At 48.9% G+C, this 16577-nt stretch overlaps 1 protein-coding gene across 14 annotated transcripts; it reads left to right on the top strand.

Annotated features, from left to right (window-relative positions):
- The first annotated feature begins 466 nt into the window (after positions 1-466).
- KRBA2 (KRAB-A domain containing 2) lies at positions 467-8307 on the top strand. 14 transcript variants are annotated; one of them, XM_058705901.1, is made up of 4 exons: positions 467-671; positions 1514-1602; positions 2618-3429; positions 4708-8307. In XM_058705901.1, the coding sequence occupies exons 3-4, from the start codon at positions 3396-3398 to the stop codon at positions 5961-5963; spliced, it is 1290 nt and encodes a 429-aa protein (XP_058561884.1). In that variant the 5' UTR covers positions 467-671; positions 1514-1602; positions 2618-3395; the 3' UTR covers positions 5964-8307. The 14 variants fall into 14 exon arrangements, with proteins under 14 accessions (XP_058561884.1, XP_058561886.1, XP_058561879.1 ...); XM_058705903.1 differs by having other exon boundaries at positions 1500-1602; positions 3232-3429; XM_058705896.1 differs by having other exon boundaries at positions 1500-1602.
- Positions 8308-16577: the final 8270 nt, after the last annotated feature.

Below are 16577 nucleotides of genomic sequence, written 5' to 3'. Positions count from 1 at the left end.
CACTGGTGCCGCACGGAAGGGGGCCGTTACATCAGAGTCTAACGAAACAAATCTTTAGGTTGCAGTTAGAAGTAAGCGCTGTCCATCTGAATGAAACGCAGGTTCTCGCGACCACGTAAATAGGTGGAGGCACTGCAGACACGGACGCCTCTGCCCTCATTTTAGATTAAGCTGCCGGACTCAGAATGCTGACGGCAAGTTGACTTCGCGAGTTGCAGGCTTTGCAACAACGTGGGAAAATAACCAGTCTTGCCGCGGGGGACCGGGCTCGGTGGCTTGTTCTGCCAAGGTCACGCGCATGCCGGCCTCGCGTATCCCTAGTCCCCGCCACTTCCCAACGACAGGCAGCGCAGGACGCTCACGAGCCCCCGTCCCGAGCGTGGAAAGGGTGCCGGCCGGCTCGCGGCGTCAAGGGCGGGGCTTCCGGTCGGCGCGGAGCAGCTTCCGGGGCGAGCGGCTTGAGGGACCGACTGGGCACGCGCGGGCGGGAGGAGAGACCGCGGCTGGACGCGGGGTGGGCGGTCCCCGACGCCGCGGCCCCAGGCGTATATCCCTCACCGCCCGGGCGTCCCGTCCTCCCCTCTGGCCTCGCGGGATTGGCGGGGCGGGTCCGCGGACGGGCCCGGGAGGGGCGGAGCCCGCGGGAGTGCGGGGAGGAAGGCCGCGCAGGGGTAGGTGGTGCCCGAACCAGGTCCCAGGAGGAGATGGAGTGTCCGTGTTGGAAGGTGCGGGGACACTGGGCTTAGCGCTTTATCCGGCGTTACCACCGAGTCTTCATCCGGAAACTGGCACCTCCGCTGTGACGGTGGAGGACACTGAAACCTTTGGGGCGCCTGGGTGGCGCAGTCGGTTGGGCGTCCGACTTCAGCCAGGTCACGATCTCGCGGTCCGTGAGTTCGAGCCCCGCGTCAGGCTCTGGGCTGATGGCTCAGAGCCTGGAGCCTGTTTCCGATTCTGTGTCTCCCTCTCTCTGCCCCTCCCCCGTTCATGCTCTGTCTCTCTCTGTCCCAAAAATAAATAAACGTTGAAACCTCAGTAACTGCCGGAGACAGACACACAGCGAGTGGTAAAGTCCTAAATTGAATTCCCACGCCGCCATCCTTGGCCCTCCCTCTGCACGGCCTCGCCGCTGCACCCGGACGGGAAGTGTTTGCAAACGTCCTTTGAGTATCTTTTGTCTCGGGTTTGTATTCCTTGGCCCTCCGAGCGAAAATACCTAGGTGGATGGCCCAGCTCCTACCTGCTAGGTTGCGTATACCTGAACCAGTCGCTACAAATACAAAGCGAAGGGCTCCGCTGAGTGCCCCGCCCCCAGGGAGGGGGGCGTGGCCATTAGCTGGAGTTGCCGAATGCATCGGGAAGCAGGCCGTTTTGAGCTGGGGGTGACCCGGAAGATCAGTGAAAGGACGTTCCAGATCTGGGGCGCCAAAGCAAAGACTCACAGGTGGGTGAGGAAGGGAGGTGTTTCCAGTTTTCTCTAACCAAAGGTCATTTATCAGTTTCCCCCCAACAGGCACAGATCTCACCGGGAAGCTGAACACAGTCCTTTCATGCTGCCTTGGAACGGGTGTTGAAAACCCAGATAGCCGCAGGGATGGGCAGGTAAGCTGAACAAGGTAGCAGGTGGCTTAGGGACCCTGAGAAACAGGAGCGTACAGACTGTTTAACGGGAGCTGCTGTCTCCACTCCAGCCAGTTGTTGCCAAGCAGCAAAGTTCCCAGCGTATCCAGATCTTCCCGTTTTCCAAGCACATCAGTCAAGATGCTTCTGTGAAATCCCCCAATCTCTAAGTATAGGTAAATCGTTCTAATTAAAAAAAAAAAAAAAGTACACTGGGTAGACTAACCAAAGTAAGTCTGTTAGCCAAATGTGGTTTTTGGGCTGTGCCTCAGAATTTCCTGCTGTAGTGTAAGGACCGTATCTCATATTAAAGACTGAGATTTTGCATCTTTTGATTATAAATTGTTTCCAGCCTGTCTTCTTTTTTTTACAAGTTGGAAATGAGGCCCTTCCTTCCTTTGCAGTCCCCTGAAGGGCCTCCTACAGCTGCCAGTGCAGCCACTCAATTTCGGAGAGACACTGGTTTCAGTGAGGAGTCTGGAAGGCACTTTACTGGATTCCGTTGAATATCTTGCGGTTTTCAGGTCTGTTCTAAGGACCACTAAGGCTGTGAGATGACAACAGATACTCCTTCAGAAACAAAGCGCCATATCCGGGATTAAATGAGACTGGTAGATGAAGCAAACTTTGTTTTACTGCAGAACTTTTCAGAGCCTTTAGAACATCATCGTACACTGAGGATCTTGAGTTCAGACTTAAACAGCACTCGCAAACGTTCTATTTTTTTTTCACTACTAAAATGTGTGTCTTCCACATGTTTTAATTTGGATGTGTTCATTTAATAAAAGTTCTCTGTTTTTCCGCTCAAAAGAAGGCCATCAGTAAGGCAGTGGTTTTGTCGTCAGTAATGTCTTAGAATCAGGAATGTTCCATGGTCAACCAGTGATGCTGAGCGAGGGAGTTTGAAGCCTTTTTAGTGGAGAACCTTCAGGACCTCGGCTCAGCTAAGACCCTTGCTCAGAGCTCTGAACCCTTTTCATCTTTCTCTGCTTTTCAGGATTCTGCCCTATCCCTCAGCTCTGCATTTGATGGCTGGGGTCCTGGGGATCTTGTTTTCCTCTGACTGTTGGGATTCCTGTTACCATCATATGAATTCTTCCCCCGGCCACATCACCATCCCACCATCTGGAGTTGTGCTAAGGAATCTGGGTTTAGACACCTGAGTATCAAGTTCTTTCCCTGAGGAATTCTCCGACCTTGGTGGATTGTGGACTCTGTTTGGGGTATCTCTTTTTGGCATGATACTCTCCTGACAAATCTGTACATAACGTATAGTATTTCCATTTCTGGAAACACCCTGCTGCCTCAATTCAGAGCCATCAAGCCTGTACCCACAAAAGTGTCTCCCAGCCTTGGGAGCACCCAGGTTCATTTGGACTCACTGTTTTTGTTTTTGTTTTTTTTTCCGGAAATATGTGGCTCTCAGCTCAGGCAATGTCAAAACAGCCCAGGCCTACAGACCTCCCAGGAGGGCAGAACTTTTTTTTCTTACCCACGAAGCAGGACTCACGTGGTTGGATAGGAAACCTTGTCTTTATTGCTGGGATCTTCCATATAATATTCACATGACTCACGTGCCAAGTCATTTATGCTGGCGTGGCTTCATTCCAGGTACCCTCCGCTCTCCCTTCCCCAGTCCCGATGTGGCTGCCAGGAATGGTCCCTGTGTCTGCAGCTGGCGTTGTCTCAAGAGGTAGCGACCTTTGGCGGGTATGACCGAGGACTAAAGGTGTTTGGAAGCCTCTGGAAGGACTGCTGAAGGGTGCAGGGACACAATGCTGGACAATTATGAGAATGTGGTCACTCGGGGTAAGGACTCAGACTCTTCATTCGCTAATCCTGTGTATGGTCAACGGGAAAACCATCGTAAAATTTCTTACCACCTTCTCCTCGATTCTCCTAAAGCGAGGACAGGCTCTTGGGCCACAAGAAACTGATTATGCTGATTGTGGAAAGGCTGAAGAGCCCTCTCTGCCGTGAACTTCAAGTTCAAAGTTTGCTGTTATCGTGTGATAACCTTCTAGCAATGTTCTCCTGTTTATATTATTTAAAAAAATTTTTTTTTTTAACATTTATTTATTTTTGAGAGACAGAGAGGGACAGAATGCAAGCCGTGGAGGGTCAGAGAGAGACGGAGACACAGAATCTGAAGCAGGCTCCAGGCTCTGAGCTGTCAGCACACAGGCTGATGCGGGACTCGAACCCACAAACTGTGAGATCGTGACCTGAGCCGAAGTCAGATGCTCAACTGACTGAGCCACCCAGGCGCCCCTCCTGTTTATATTATTTTAAAAGTTACTGAGGGAGGGGCGCCTGGGTGGCTTAGTTGGTTAAGTGTCCAACTTCGGGTCAGGTCATGATCTCATGATTCATGGGTTCAAGCCCCGCGTCGGGCTCTGTGCTGACAGCTCAGGGCCTGGGGCCTGCTTTGAATTCTGTGTCTCCCTCTTTCTCTGCTGATCCCCTGCTTGCACTCTGTCTCTCTCTCTCAAAAATAAATAAGCATAAAAAGTTTTTTAAAAACAAACAAAAAAAGCTACCGAAGGAAGGTATTAGTCCACTGCCCTTAAGCATTTCCATTTATCCTGTCTCCTGTTCAATTAATGAAGACCAGTTAATCAGGTTTCCCCATATGAGCTAACAGTTTCATTTGTTCTGTTTGCGTGAAGTCTAAAATTACTACGTATTTGCGTATATATCTTACTGATGTAAAATTCTTTTGACATGCCCTGGTTTTGGATGGTCTTCGTTGGCTTTTTAATTTTTTTTTTAATTTTGAGAGACAGAGAATCTCAGGCAGTCTCCATGCACAACACAGAGCCCAGTGTGGGGCTCTGTCCCACTACTGTGAGCTCCTGGCCTGAGCCGAAATCAAGAGTCAGATGCTTAACCGTCTGAGCCACCCAGGCGCCCCTTGCTTGGCTTTTTAGTTGCCTTTTTCTGTTACTGCTTTGTATCATTATCGTGTTATCTTTCTTCTATGTAGTCGTCTTCAAATTTCAGATGGAAGAATGCAGAACTCTGGAGGGAGAGTCTTCCAGATGGAATATCAGTGAATTGAACTCTGTTTCTTTCTCCCTTTCCTAGGATCCTTCTTACAGCTCTCCATGATGCCCCAGAAAGCTGGAAATGACTCCCCTGGTGTTTCCAGCACAAGTGAAACGGAAATGGAGATAAGTGACATGAGAGAAAAGTTTCTTACAAGTGTGACAAAGTTAGTAGAAAGCAAAAGTTACAACAGCAAGGTGTTTTCCAAAGAAAAGTACTTTCAAACAATAAAGGAAGTCAAAGAAGCCAAGGAAAAGGGGAAGAAGTCATCACGCGACTACCGCCGCGCAGCAAAATATGATGTGATCTCTGTGCAAGGCACGGAGAAGCTAATAGAGGCCGCTCACAGGGAACGTGATCGAATACGGTATTACGTACATAAAGAAGAGTTGTTTGACATTCTTCACGACACACACCTCAATATTGGACACGGTGGGCGGACACGGATGCTCAAGGAGCTACAAGGAAAATACGGGAATGTCACCAAAGAAGTCATTGTCCTGTATCTGACACTCTGTAAACAGTGCCACCAGAAGAACCCAGTGCCCAAGAGAGGTCTTGCGCCCAAGCCCATGCCTTTTAAGGACATCGACTCCAGATGCCAAGTTGAAGTATTTGACATGCAGTCAAATGCCGATGGTGAGTTCAAGTTTATTTTGTATTACCAGGACCACTCGACCAAGTTTATCATCTTACGACCGTTAAGAGCTAAACAGGCCCACGAGGTGGTCAGTGTCCTGTTGGATATTTTCACAATTCTCGGTACCCCCGGCGTGTTAGAATCTGACAGCGGCGTAGAGTTCACAAACCAGGTTGTTAATGAGCTCAATGAGGTATGGCCGGAGCTGAAGATCGTCTGTGGTCAGCACCGCCCTGGCCAAGGCCAGGGCTCCCTGGAGCGAGCGAGCCGTGACGTCAAGAACATGATACGTGCCTGGATGCGGAGTCACCGCTCACGCCGCTGGGCCGAAGGCCTGCGGTTTGTGCAGCTGGCGAGGAATCAGGTGTTCGACGTTTCCTTGCAGCAAAGTCCATACGAAGCGATGTTTGGCTGTAAGGCCAAACTCGGCCTGTACTCCTCACACTTACCCCGCGAAACCGTGGCCGTCTTACAGACAGAGGAAGAGCTGGAAATTGCGGAAAAACAGCTAGAAAGCAGCCTTTGGATCAGGCAGGAAGAAAGGACTGAGATGGGAGCAGACAGATCTGATATGGATGAGGACATCGATCCCACGCCTCCGGAACCTACAGAGCCCGGCACCTCACAGGGGGCCCCAGGCCTCTTCTGCTGGTGAACGGGCGCCTGCTGGGTGCCGTCCAGCCATCTGAGAACTGGCGCCAGATTCCCCGGGGAAAGGAACACGAAGGCTGCGCTCTCCACAGTCGCTCACGTTGTCCACGGCAGTGCTTGCAACGAGGGGAAAAGCGGGCCGGGTCCGTAACCAATGACCACAAACTTGGCGGCTTAACAGGAATATACCATACCCTTCGGCAGCTCTGGAGGCCAGAAGTTCAAGATCAAGGTGTCGGCAGGGCTTGTTGCTTCTGGAAGCTCGGAGAGAATCCGTCCCGTGCCTTTCTTCTCTCCCTGGTGGCCGCTGGCAGTCCTCTGCGTTCCTTGGCTTCCTCGAGTCTCTGCCTCGTCTTCACGTGGAGCTTCACCTGGACTTTCCCCCTCTGTCTCTCTGCGATCTCCTTTTCTGTCTCTTAAAAGGACACCACGGCGTACCAACCCCATGCCATTGGATTTAAGGTCCTCCCCAATCAGGGATGATCTCCTCTCGACATCCTCACCTTAATTGTATCTGCAAAGACCCTTTGTCCGAGTGAGCTCCAATTCACGGATGTTGGGGGTTTGGACTTGGACGTACCTTTCTTGGGACACAGTTCTATCAACTACAGCCAGTAGAAGAGTATTTCTGCCTGCAGAACCTGAACCGATGGGGTCTTAAGTGTGGTGCCCTACGTACATCTAGTACGTATTCCTTCTGCCAAGCCCCCCTCCTGAGACAACATCCCGAAAGGTGGGGGCATCGGAGGAAGAGGTGTAGTGAGAAAAGAGGAGAGCGGCCACCTCGGCATCTGAGCTCTATTTCCTACTTCAAGAAGAACTGTATGTGCCACCCCTGCTGTCACAATGGCATGCGCCATTAAGAACTTGTGATGGGGCACCTGGGTGGCTCCATTGGTTGAGCCTCTGACTTTGGCTCAGGTCGTGATCTCACGGTTCAACGCGGTTCGTGGGTTCAAGCCAGCGTCATTTATTTTTGGCTCTCAAAAATAAATGAACGTTGAAAAAACATTTAACGTGCAAAAAAAAAAAAAAAAAAAAGGAAAAAAATAATTTGTGATAAAAGCGACATTCCACGTCTGTGGGGAGGAGTTATATTATTCAGTTAATGGTGCTGGATCAGTTAGCTATCCATCAGGGAAATGTGAAGCCTGATTCTTCAGCAAAACACAAAAGTATAAAAATATGGGGGAGGGGAAAACGGAGGGTTTTTGTGATCTAGGAATGGAGAAAGCCTTTGCGAGCAACGCATGAACTTCAAACGCCATAAAAGAAAGTTAACTTACTTGCCCTAATGAACTGTTCAAATGGCTATGGAAAATAATGCCATTTGAAACATGAAAAGATAAATGACATCGGGAGAAAAAATTTGCAACACTTAAAACACGTAAGGCATTAATTTTTAAAAGCGTACTTAGAAATTATTAGTGAAAAGAGCAGCCAATAGAAAGCGAGCAAAGGCTAACCACGGAATACAAATCAGCGGGTAGTTCTGCTTAATGCCGTGCCTGCGTGTGGCTGTGGTGTGATGGGACCCCGTGGCTTGGAATCAGATCCGGGCTGTCAGCTTAATGTTTATTTTGAGAGAGAAAGTGCCACGGGGGCAGAGAGAACCTCAGGCAGGGGGATTCGATCCGGGGTGCGATGCCACAACCATGAGATCACGACCTGAGCCGAAATCAAGAGTCAAGACACTCAATCGACTGAGCCACCCAGGCGCCCCTGGGCTGTCTGTTTAAATGAAACAGACTCCAGTTATTTGAAGGTTTTTACTTTTTCCATTGTGCGCATGGGAGAAGGGAGAAGTGCCTGGTGCTTCTATATTTAACAAACCTGACTGGTAAGGAGATATAGTAGTTGCTACATTATTTTCAAGGCAGCTGTATTCGTTTCCTGGGGCTGCCCTAACAAACGGGGGCAGGGGGGTGCTTCAACAACAGAAATGTATCGTGTCACAGTTCTGGAAGCCAGAAGTCCCAAGATCGAGGTGCCAGCAGGTTTGGTTCCTTCCCAGGGCCGTGAGGGAGACTTCGCGTCTCTCCTAGCTTCTGGTAGACTCGGGTGTTCCTTGACTTGCAGATGACATTCTCTTTGTGCCTTCACATTTGTGTGTGTGTGTCTCCCTCCGTAGCCCCCGTCTTACGAGGACCCTGTTGTGTAGGATGAGGGCCCACCCTAGTGATGTCCTTTTAACTCCATCTTCTGCCTCCTTATTTGGAAATAAGGTCACATTCAAAAGTACTGGGAGGTATGACTTCAACCTTTTTGGGAGGGGTGAGGGGGACAGAGTTCAGCCTGTAGCAGCAACCAATCAGAAGGACTATCGATTTCAGAGGTAAGTCTTGGAAGGCTTACAAAGTCCCTGTGTTCAAATAACACTTGCAAGAGCAGATTATTTTAGCAGAAAACAGAAAAAAGTTGATAACCAGTTACCAACGTTCACACAAGTCTTGGTTTTGCACAGGAGAAGCCGATGGAGATTCTTAGGGAAGATACCTTGTCCAACTGGATTATTTGGCTCAGTTTTATGATGCAACATGGCACCTACCTCCACACCTAGTGGAGGGAGGGAATGTTGCCGTATCTTTCGGAGACTCTTCGTTACTTACGAAGACTTGCATTTTTCAGGTTCGTCTCTAGAATTCCGTTAAGAGGCCTGTGAAATTCAATTTTACTAGAAAATACAATGGACAGTGGGCTAAAAAAAATTCACTTAACAGCCTCTTGAACTCCAAGCTTAACTGTGAAACGGAGCAGGTAATAATCCCAACCTCAGGTGCTCACTGCCCCTGGTACTACCATGGCGAGCCCTGAGTCCCGTACAGAATTGCTGAATCAGTATGTCGTACACCTGAAACGAGTGTCACATTGTAGTTGATGATGCTTCAATTAAGAAAGTATTTGTGGGGGTGCCTGGGTGGCTTAGTCAGTTAGCGTCCGACTTCAGCTCAGGTCATGATCTCACAGTCCGTGAGTTCGAGCCCCACATCGAGCTCTGTGCTGAGAGCTCAGAGCCCGGACCCTACTGTCTCCCTCTCTCTCTGCCCCTCCCCCGCTCACTTTCTGTGTCTCAAAAATAAACATTGGAAAAAAATTTTTTAAGTATTTGTTGAACGATAATCCGCACCTCACAGAGCTGTGATGAGGTTTATAAGAGGGCATTATGGGTATTTGTCGGCACAGGGCTCAGTGCCCAGCCCTTGGCCACTGTCCCTCTGCCTGTTAGCATGCGTGGCCACATTCTCAAGCCACAGTTGGCCCTGGAGCACTGGCTCGGGATCTCCTTCACCCTTCGAGGTCGAGCGCACCCCTGCAGCTCGCCTACCCTCGAGTTCAGAAGTGCGGTGGCAAAAGCTATTCTGCTCAAGTACACTTCTGCCTTTCTGTGGGTTTTTAGGGGTTTTTTTTTTTTTGGCAAGCTTTTTTGGTTTGTTTTTGGCAGCAAGAACATTTAACATGAGATCTACCCTCTTGACAAAATTTGTTAAGTGCGCAATATGCTATTGTTAACTAGAGGCAAGATATACAGATCTCTAGAATGTAATCATTTTGCATAACTGAAACTTTATCCCCCCACTGAATAGCAGCCCCCACTCCCCCTCCCCCCAATCCCTGGCGACCACCGTTCTGCCCTCTGCTTCTCTGTGTGTGACCATTTCGGGTACCTCGTATAAGCAGAATCATGCAGTATTTGCCTTTGTGTGACTGGCTTATTTAAACTTAATGCCCTCAAGGTTCATCCACATTGTCAACTATGGCAGGATGCTTCTTTTTGAGGCAGAATAAACCACTGCGGGTATATAGTACGTTTCTCTTTATCATTCATCCATCGGTGGACATTTGAGTTGTCTCCACATCTTGGCTGTCGTGAATAATACTGCAGTGAACTTGGGCATGCAGATCTCTTTTTTCCAGATCATGATTTCAACTCTTGGATAAATTTGTAGGAGTGGGGGCGCCTGGGTGGGCCAGTCTGTGCTGACAGCTCAGAGCCTGGAGCCTGCTTCAGATCCTGTGTCCTCTCTCTCTGCCCCTCCCCTGCTTCTCTCTCTCTCTCTCTCTGAAAAATAAGCATTTAAAAGAAAATCTGTAGAAGTGGGATTGCTGGGCATATGCTATATCTGTATTTAATTTTTTCAGGAACCTGCGTGCTGTCTTCCACGGTGGCTACACACATCCAGTTTCTCTGTATGGTCACCAACACTTGTTACCTTTTGGGCTTTATCGATAATAACATTCCTAACAGGGGTGGGGTGATACCTGCTTGTGGCCTTCACTTGCGTTTCCCTGGTGACCAGTGATGTTGGGCATCGTCTCATATACCTGTTGACCATTTGAATGCCTTTCTGGAGAAATGCCTATTCAAGTCCTTGGCCTGTCTTTTTAACGTTTATTTTTGTTTTTTTTTTTTTTTTTTTGGGACAGAGAGAGACAGAGCATGAACGGGGGAGGGGCAGAGAGAGAGGGAGACACAGAATCGGAAACAGGCTCCAGGCTCCGAGCCATCAGCCCAGAGCCCGACGCGGGGCTCGAACTCACGGACCGCGAGATCGTGACCTGGCTGAAGTCGGACGCTTAACCGACTGCGCCACCCAGGCGCCCCGTGGCCTGTCTTTTTAATTGGGCTATTAGGGAGGTTTTTTTGCTTCGAGTTGAAGGCACTGCTTACATCATTTGGATATTAACCCTTTATCAGATATTTTCTTCCATTCCGTAGTTTGCCTTTTTTCTCAGGCCTCTGCTCTGCAGACACTTACGAGTTTGATGTAGTCTCCCTTGTCTATTTTTTGCTTTCGTTATCTGTGCTTTTGGTGTCCTACCCAAGAAATCACTGCCAAGTCCAATGTCACGAAGCGCTCCTTCTGTGTGTTCTTCTAGGAGCTTTCTAGTCCCGGGTCCGAACATTTACGTATTTAATCCATTTGTTTCTGCTATATATGTTTTTTTTTTGAGAGAGAGAGTAAGCAGGAGAGAGGGGCAGAGGGAGAGAAAGAATTATTAAGCAGGCTCCACACTCAGCACAGAGCCCAACCCTGGGATCATGACTTGGACCCAAATCAAGAGTGAGACACTCAAATGACTGAGCCACCGAGGGGCCCCGCTCACTTCTGCTCTTAACAGAGAAAAAAAACCACAAAGGCTTATTTTCCAGCAAGGCATTCCTCCCATGTGTGAAAATGCTTTAAACATTAGAAAGGGTTTCTAGAAAGCATCACAGCTGCTAAATGGTACGTGCTATATTTTACCCTCCCAAAGGTCACCAGGGTACCCCCATTTCCTAGCCCGTGTCTCCTTCGCAGTCCAACCCATCTTGACTTCTTTGGGATGTTAAATCCACTTCAGCTCTCATCCCACCTTCTTTTTGGTTTCCATGAAGTGGAACTCTAGTGGGTTTTGTCCTACTTGGGGTCACTCATTCATTCCTCCCTCGCTGCTACGCTCCTATCCCCACTGAGATCCTGTGCTCCAAAATGCTGTAAAAGATACACTGGGAAGAGCTTGTTGGCACAAACGTGGATTTCAGTGGAGCAGTGCCAACCCCAAAATGCTCACCTGACAGGAACAGGGCAAGGTTTTTACAGGGAAGTCACCAAAGCAAAGGGAAACAGTTATCTCAGTGGTTAGGGCTTAAGCAGTTGCCTTATCTGGGCTCCGTGGGATGGGTTGCTCTTAAGTTTCACTTTCCTGGATTTGAGCGCTTTGGCTCTGGCTTAAGTTTGGTTTGCTTATGTGGGCTACCAAGGTGTTAGAGCCATCCCCAGTCTAATGGCCTCCTTGTTTGGACACTTTTAGCAATACCCTCTGCGTTCCTGAATTCTATTAATGGCGCCATGGGGTCACCTAAGGTAGAAACTTCAGTCTCCCCAGGAACTCATTCTTCCTCACTGCCCATCGTCAATCGTTGGCAGGTCATGTTTTCCAGACATGGATGCAACCTATGTCTATAATGCTTGCCCTTCTAGACCCCCGTCAAGAGATAGATTTTGTCGGGGCGCCTGGGTGGCCCAGTTGGTTGAGTCTTCGGCTCAGGTCATGATCTCACGGTTCGTGAACTCAAGCCCCACGTCGGGTCCTGTGCTGACAGCTTGGAGCCCGGAGCCTGCTTGGGATTCTGTGTCTCCCTCTCTCTCTGCCGCTCCCCTGCTTGCTCTCTCTCTCTCTCTCTCTCTCTCAAAACTGTATAAACATTTAAAAGAGAGAGAGCCTAGATAGACCTGCCTTCCTGCCTTGACCGAGAAAATAGAGAAGGAGTAGTGATATTTGTCTTCTGAGATGAGGTCACAAAAATACCACCTCATTGTTTTGGAATGCTCATTCTTGGAACCCAATCGCTATGCCGTAAGGAAGCCCAAGCTCTTCCTGTGGAAAGCCTCACTTGGAAAGGAACCAACGTCCCCAGCCTCCAGCCCCGGCTAAGCTTAGTCAATAGCCAGAACGAACTGTCCAACCGTGTGAGTAAGCCATCTTGGAAAGAGGACCCTCCAGCCCCTCACTGATCTTCCTCCAGATGACGCCGTATGGAACAGAGACAAGCCCTGGCCAAATTGCGGATTCATACGAAAAATACACGATTGTGGTTTTAAGCTACAAAATTTGCAGGTGGCTTTGTTACGTAGAAGTGGATGGCTGATGTACTAACCCTGAAATGTCTCTTCATTCTGTTGCCGCCTCTCCATTCCCACAGGTCAGGCCCCCATCACCTCCTTCATTAAGAGACAGTCTGCCTAATGAATCTGTGGAAGTAAAGTCCTGCTCACAATACTAGTAAGCACGACTGAATGCCAATTTAGCTACAACGCTAAGCGCTTTGAATATATTATGTTATTTAATCCTTACAATTCTACCAAGTGCTTTGAAGCTGAAGGAATAAGTTTAAGCAGCAAAGTAACTTAAGGACCTAATTCCTTTCTTTTACAGAGGAGGAAATGATGCTCAGAAAGGTTAAGAACTAGCCCCAAATTCAAACCCAAGTCTTTCCAAGTCCAAGGTCAGGTCTTAAATCCACCTTCCTTGCTCACAACTGGCTAGCGGCACCCGTTGCTTCTGGGAAGATGACTTAAACCTAACTCCAAACTTGGTGTGCAAGGTGGGAAAGGGTGTGGTCCTAACTTGTACACAATGTGTAGCTTTGGTGCTGTGGCATGTGAATTTTCCCGTTGCACTTGTCTTATGCGGGGTGGTGGGGAGAAAGGCTGGCAGCCAGTCTAGGCACTGGCCCTAGTCACTTACACTTGCCAGGACTTGGCTTCCTCAACCGGAGAGAGACTAGGGGCACCTGGGTGGCTCAGTTGGTTAAGTGTCCGACTCTTGATTTCACCTTGGGTTACAATCTGACGGTTCGTGAGTTCGAGCTGCGTGTCTGTCTCTGTACTGACAGCGTGGAACCTACTTGGGATTCTCTCTCTCTTCCCCTCCCCTGCACACACACACACACACACACACACACACACACTCGCGCTCGCTCTCTCAAATAAATAAACATTAAAAAAACATAAAACAGACAATTGAACCAGCTCATATTAGAGTTCTCTTCCAGCTCTGACTCTGTGTAATGTGGAAACTGGCCTCTTGTACGTTCGTGCTTCCTGCCTCTCCGAGAACCCCAACCCCTGAGCTCCCCGTCGGGGCTCATGTCCCCACTTCTGGGAAATGGCAGACTCAGAGACAGATGCTTTAGCGAATGTTCTCCATGTACCACTTTACCGGAACTAGCTTTAGGTCGGGGAATAAAATCTTTTCTGCAGCTCTCAGAGAAGACACTGTTCCCAGTGGTTTTGTGAAGCTAAGCTTTGGAGGAGGAAGGGAAGGAGCCTGAGAACCTGACTCACACACTTGCTTCCCAGCTCTTCTGCATGGTTTTTGGACATTAGTGCAACAGACTCTGAAAGCAGGGTTTGCCAAAGCCAAGTTCGGTCACTGTGTAGGCTATTACCTCTGCACAGTTACCTTAACCTTTTCCTGTTCCGTGGCTTCGGGTTGTAGAATTTTAAGGGGGAGGTTTCGAAGGGTTTGTTTTTAAATGTTATTTACACACCTTTCCGCTCGATTTGTGAACATTTTACAGAAGTCCGTTTAAAACCTGAGATGCTTTTACATATGAAGGAGCAAGAATCCTGGGAAGAGTCTTGTTCAGAACGTTAACCGATGGCAGAATCCCGGGAATCGTCTTCTGAATTTCATCCAGAATTCTACCCCTTTGAATTTATTGAAATGTGGTTTCTCTTTTAGTTCCTGGTTCCTTTTATTGTTTTGATCTTGGCGCTAATCTTTGTTTACCCAGGTTCTGACATTTTTACTCCAGAATTAACTACCCCAGATGGTCTACTCTCCTGTGTTTTCCAAGCAAACAAAGTGGGCAGGAAGTAGGAGTTTCCTGAGCAAACTGGCTTTCTGTTTTAGTCGGAGGCTTGGTCTTTTAGAAACTTGTTTATTTTGTGTCTACTTTTGTTATTTCTAATTGATTAAAAAAAATTTTTTTTTTAATTTGGATCTAGTTAGATTTTACCTTTTTCCATTTAAAATTTAGTCTTAATATTTTGCCCTTTGCTTCCCTGAGTCTCCTTCGTAGTATCCACCGTTGTTTTGAATTTGAACCGCGACACCGGCTCTGTTGACGAGCTCCTCGCTCAAAATAGCTTCTCCACACCTAGAACTTTGGCCTCAGATTTCTGGTCACTTTGAGCCACTTCCCTTGACGTGACAACATAAGCGATCAGCAGGTGAGCTCTTGTGAGCCTTGCCTCTTGGGGTTTCGCACAGATGGGTCACCCCTAGCTTTGGTGAGTCATTCAGTGGCCCCCTCTCCCCTCCCCTCCCCTCCCCTCCCTTCCACCTCAGCACTGAGTACAGCAGTACACCGTTCTCTGAAGGACATCACCTCTCTTTCTGCCTTCCTCCTGATGCGACGGCAGGAACCCCAGAAATGGCTGCCTTAAATGTAGGGACACTAGGATCTGGCCTCCACGCACAACCCAGATCACCAGGCATAACCCAGTCCTGAAACACTGCCCCTCTGCCCGAACCGGGATTGGGCCGGGCCGGGCGCCGGGAAGCTTCTCCAGATGCAGCCACTTTCTGTGGCAGGAAGAGGGCCTCCCCGAGATCTGTCGTCAGGCTCGGCTTGTCCTCTTCCATCCCTCCTCACACCCTCTACTCCCCTGGCCTGTCGCTTTCATCCAGCCCTCCAGTGTCTAGAGACGCAATTGTGTGCCAGGCTCATGCTCGTCTTCGGAGGCACCATCCCGTAAGCGGTCATGGTAATGCGCCCGGTGCCGAAATGGAGACCCGGCAAAGATGTCTGGGTCTGTGAAGGGTTGCTCAGTGCACGCCCCGCACAGAGGCCATGTAAGCGGAGTGTGGAAAAGATGGTTTGCAGCTCGCTCACCAATGTTCTCCGTTCCGCCCACTTTGGATCAGAGGACTTCTTACAGGAGAAATACAATTGGCCGGAGGCCACCTTCACCCAGTGATCAAGTTAACACCCCCGCCCCCGCCCCCGTATTCGTACAGCACCACAACATTTCCATGCTGTTTCTACCCAAAATACAGTACCTGAATCTCATTATGAAGAAACAAGAGAGAAGCCCAGATTGAGGGCTTACAAAACAGCTGGTCTGTACTCTTCAAAAATTCAAAAAGGCCAAAGTCACAAAAGACAAAGACTAAAGGGGGGAAAAGAAAGAAAGGGAGGGAGGGAGGGAGGGAGGGAGGGAGGGAGGAAGGAAGGAAGGAAGGAAGGAAGGAAGGAAGGAAGGAAGGAAGGAAGGAAGACCAAGGAACTGTCCCAGTTCCAGGACTTTCTTCTGTTATCATGGACATCACTGGGACAACTGGCCAGATCTGACTATTGTCTGAAGGCTATAGTGTTTTATCAGGGTTAATCTCCTGACCTTGAGAATTGTACTATGGTTATGTAAGAGTCTCTAGGAAATACACACTAGAGTATCTGGGGCATCATGTCTGTAATTTATTCTCAAATGGTAGAGAAAAAGTGTGTGTGTGTGTGTGTGTGTGTGTGTGTGTGTGTGTGGAGAGGAGGCTGGGGGAGATAAAGACAATGTAATAATGTTAACGTGCAGGGAAATCTGGTTGAAGAGTATATAGGAATTCCTTGTACTGTTCTTGCAACTTTCCTGTAAGTCTGAAATGATGTCTAAAAAAGAATTTCCGGGGTGGTGCCTGGGGGGCTCGCTTGGTGAAGCATCCAGCTCTTGGTTTTGGCTCAGGTCATAATCTCATGGTTTCGTGAGTTCGAGCCCCGTGTCGGGCCCTTGTGCTGACAGCTCGGAGCCTGGAGCCTGCTTCGGATTCTGTGTGTGTGTCTCTCTCTGCCCCTCTCTTGCTCCCACTCTGTCTGTCTCTCTGTCTGTCTGTCTCTCTCTCAAAAATAAACACTGAAAAATTTTTTAAGGAAATAAAATTGTGAAAATAAAGTTTCTCTAGTGATTCTGACATCGGACATTTATTGTTATCTCTTGTGCAAAACCAGCAGCTTCTCCAAGCCTTGCCATCTGGTCGTCATTGGAGCCAAGGTCCGCAAATCCCAGCTCTATGGGAAATGCAGTTGTCTTTGTGGGATGGAGTGACTTTAGCTTCCCCGCAGCTCTCTCTCTTTCCC

Source organism: Neofelis nebulosa, chromosome 16 (genome assembly GCF_028018385.1).
Source record: "Neofelis nebulosa isolate mNeoNeb1 chromosome 16, mNeoNeb1.pri, whole genome shotgun sequence".
NCBI lineage: Eukaryota > Metazoa > Chordata > Mammalia > Carnivora > Felidae > Neofelis > Neofelis nebulosa.
Note: the sequence above shows the minus strand (reverse complement) of the source record. Positions and strands in the feature narration are given on the sequence as shown.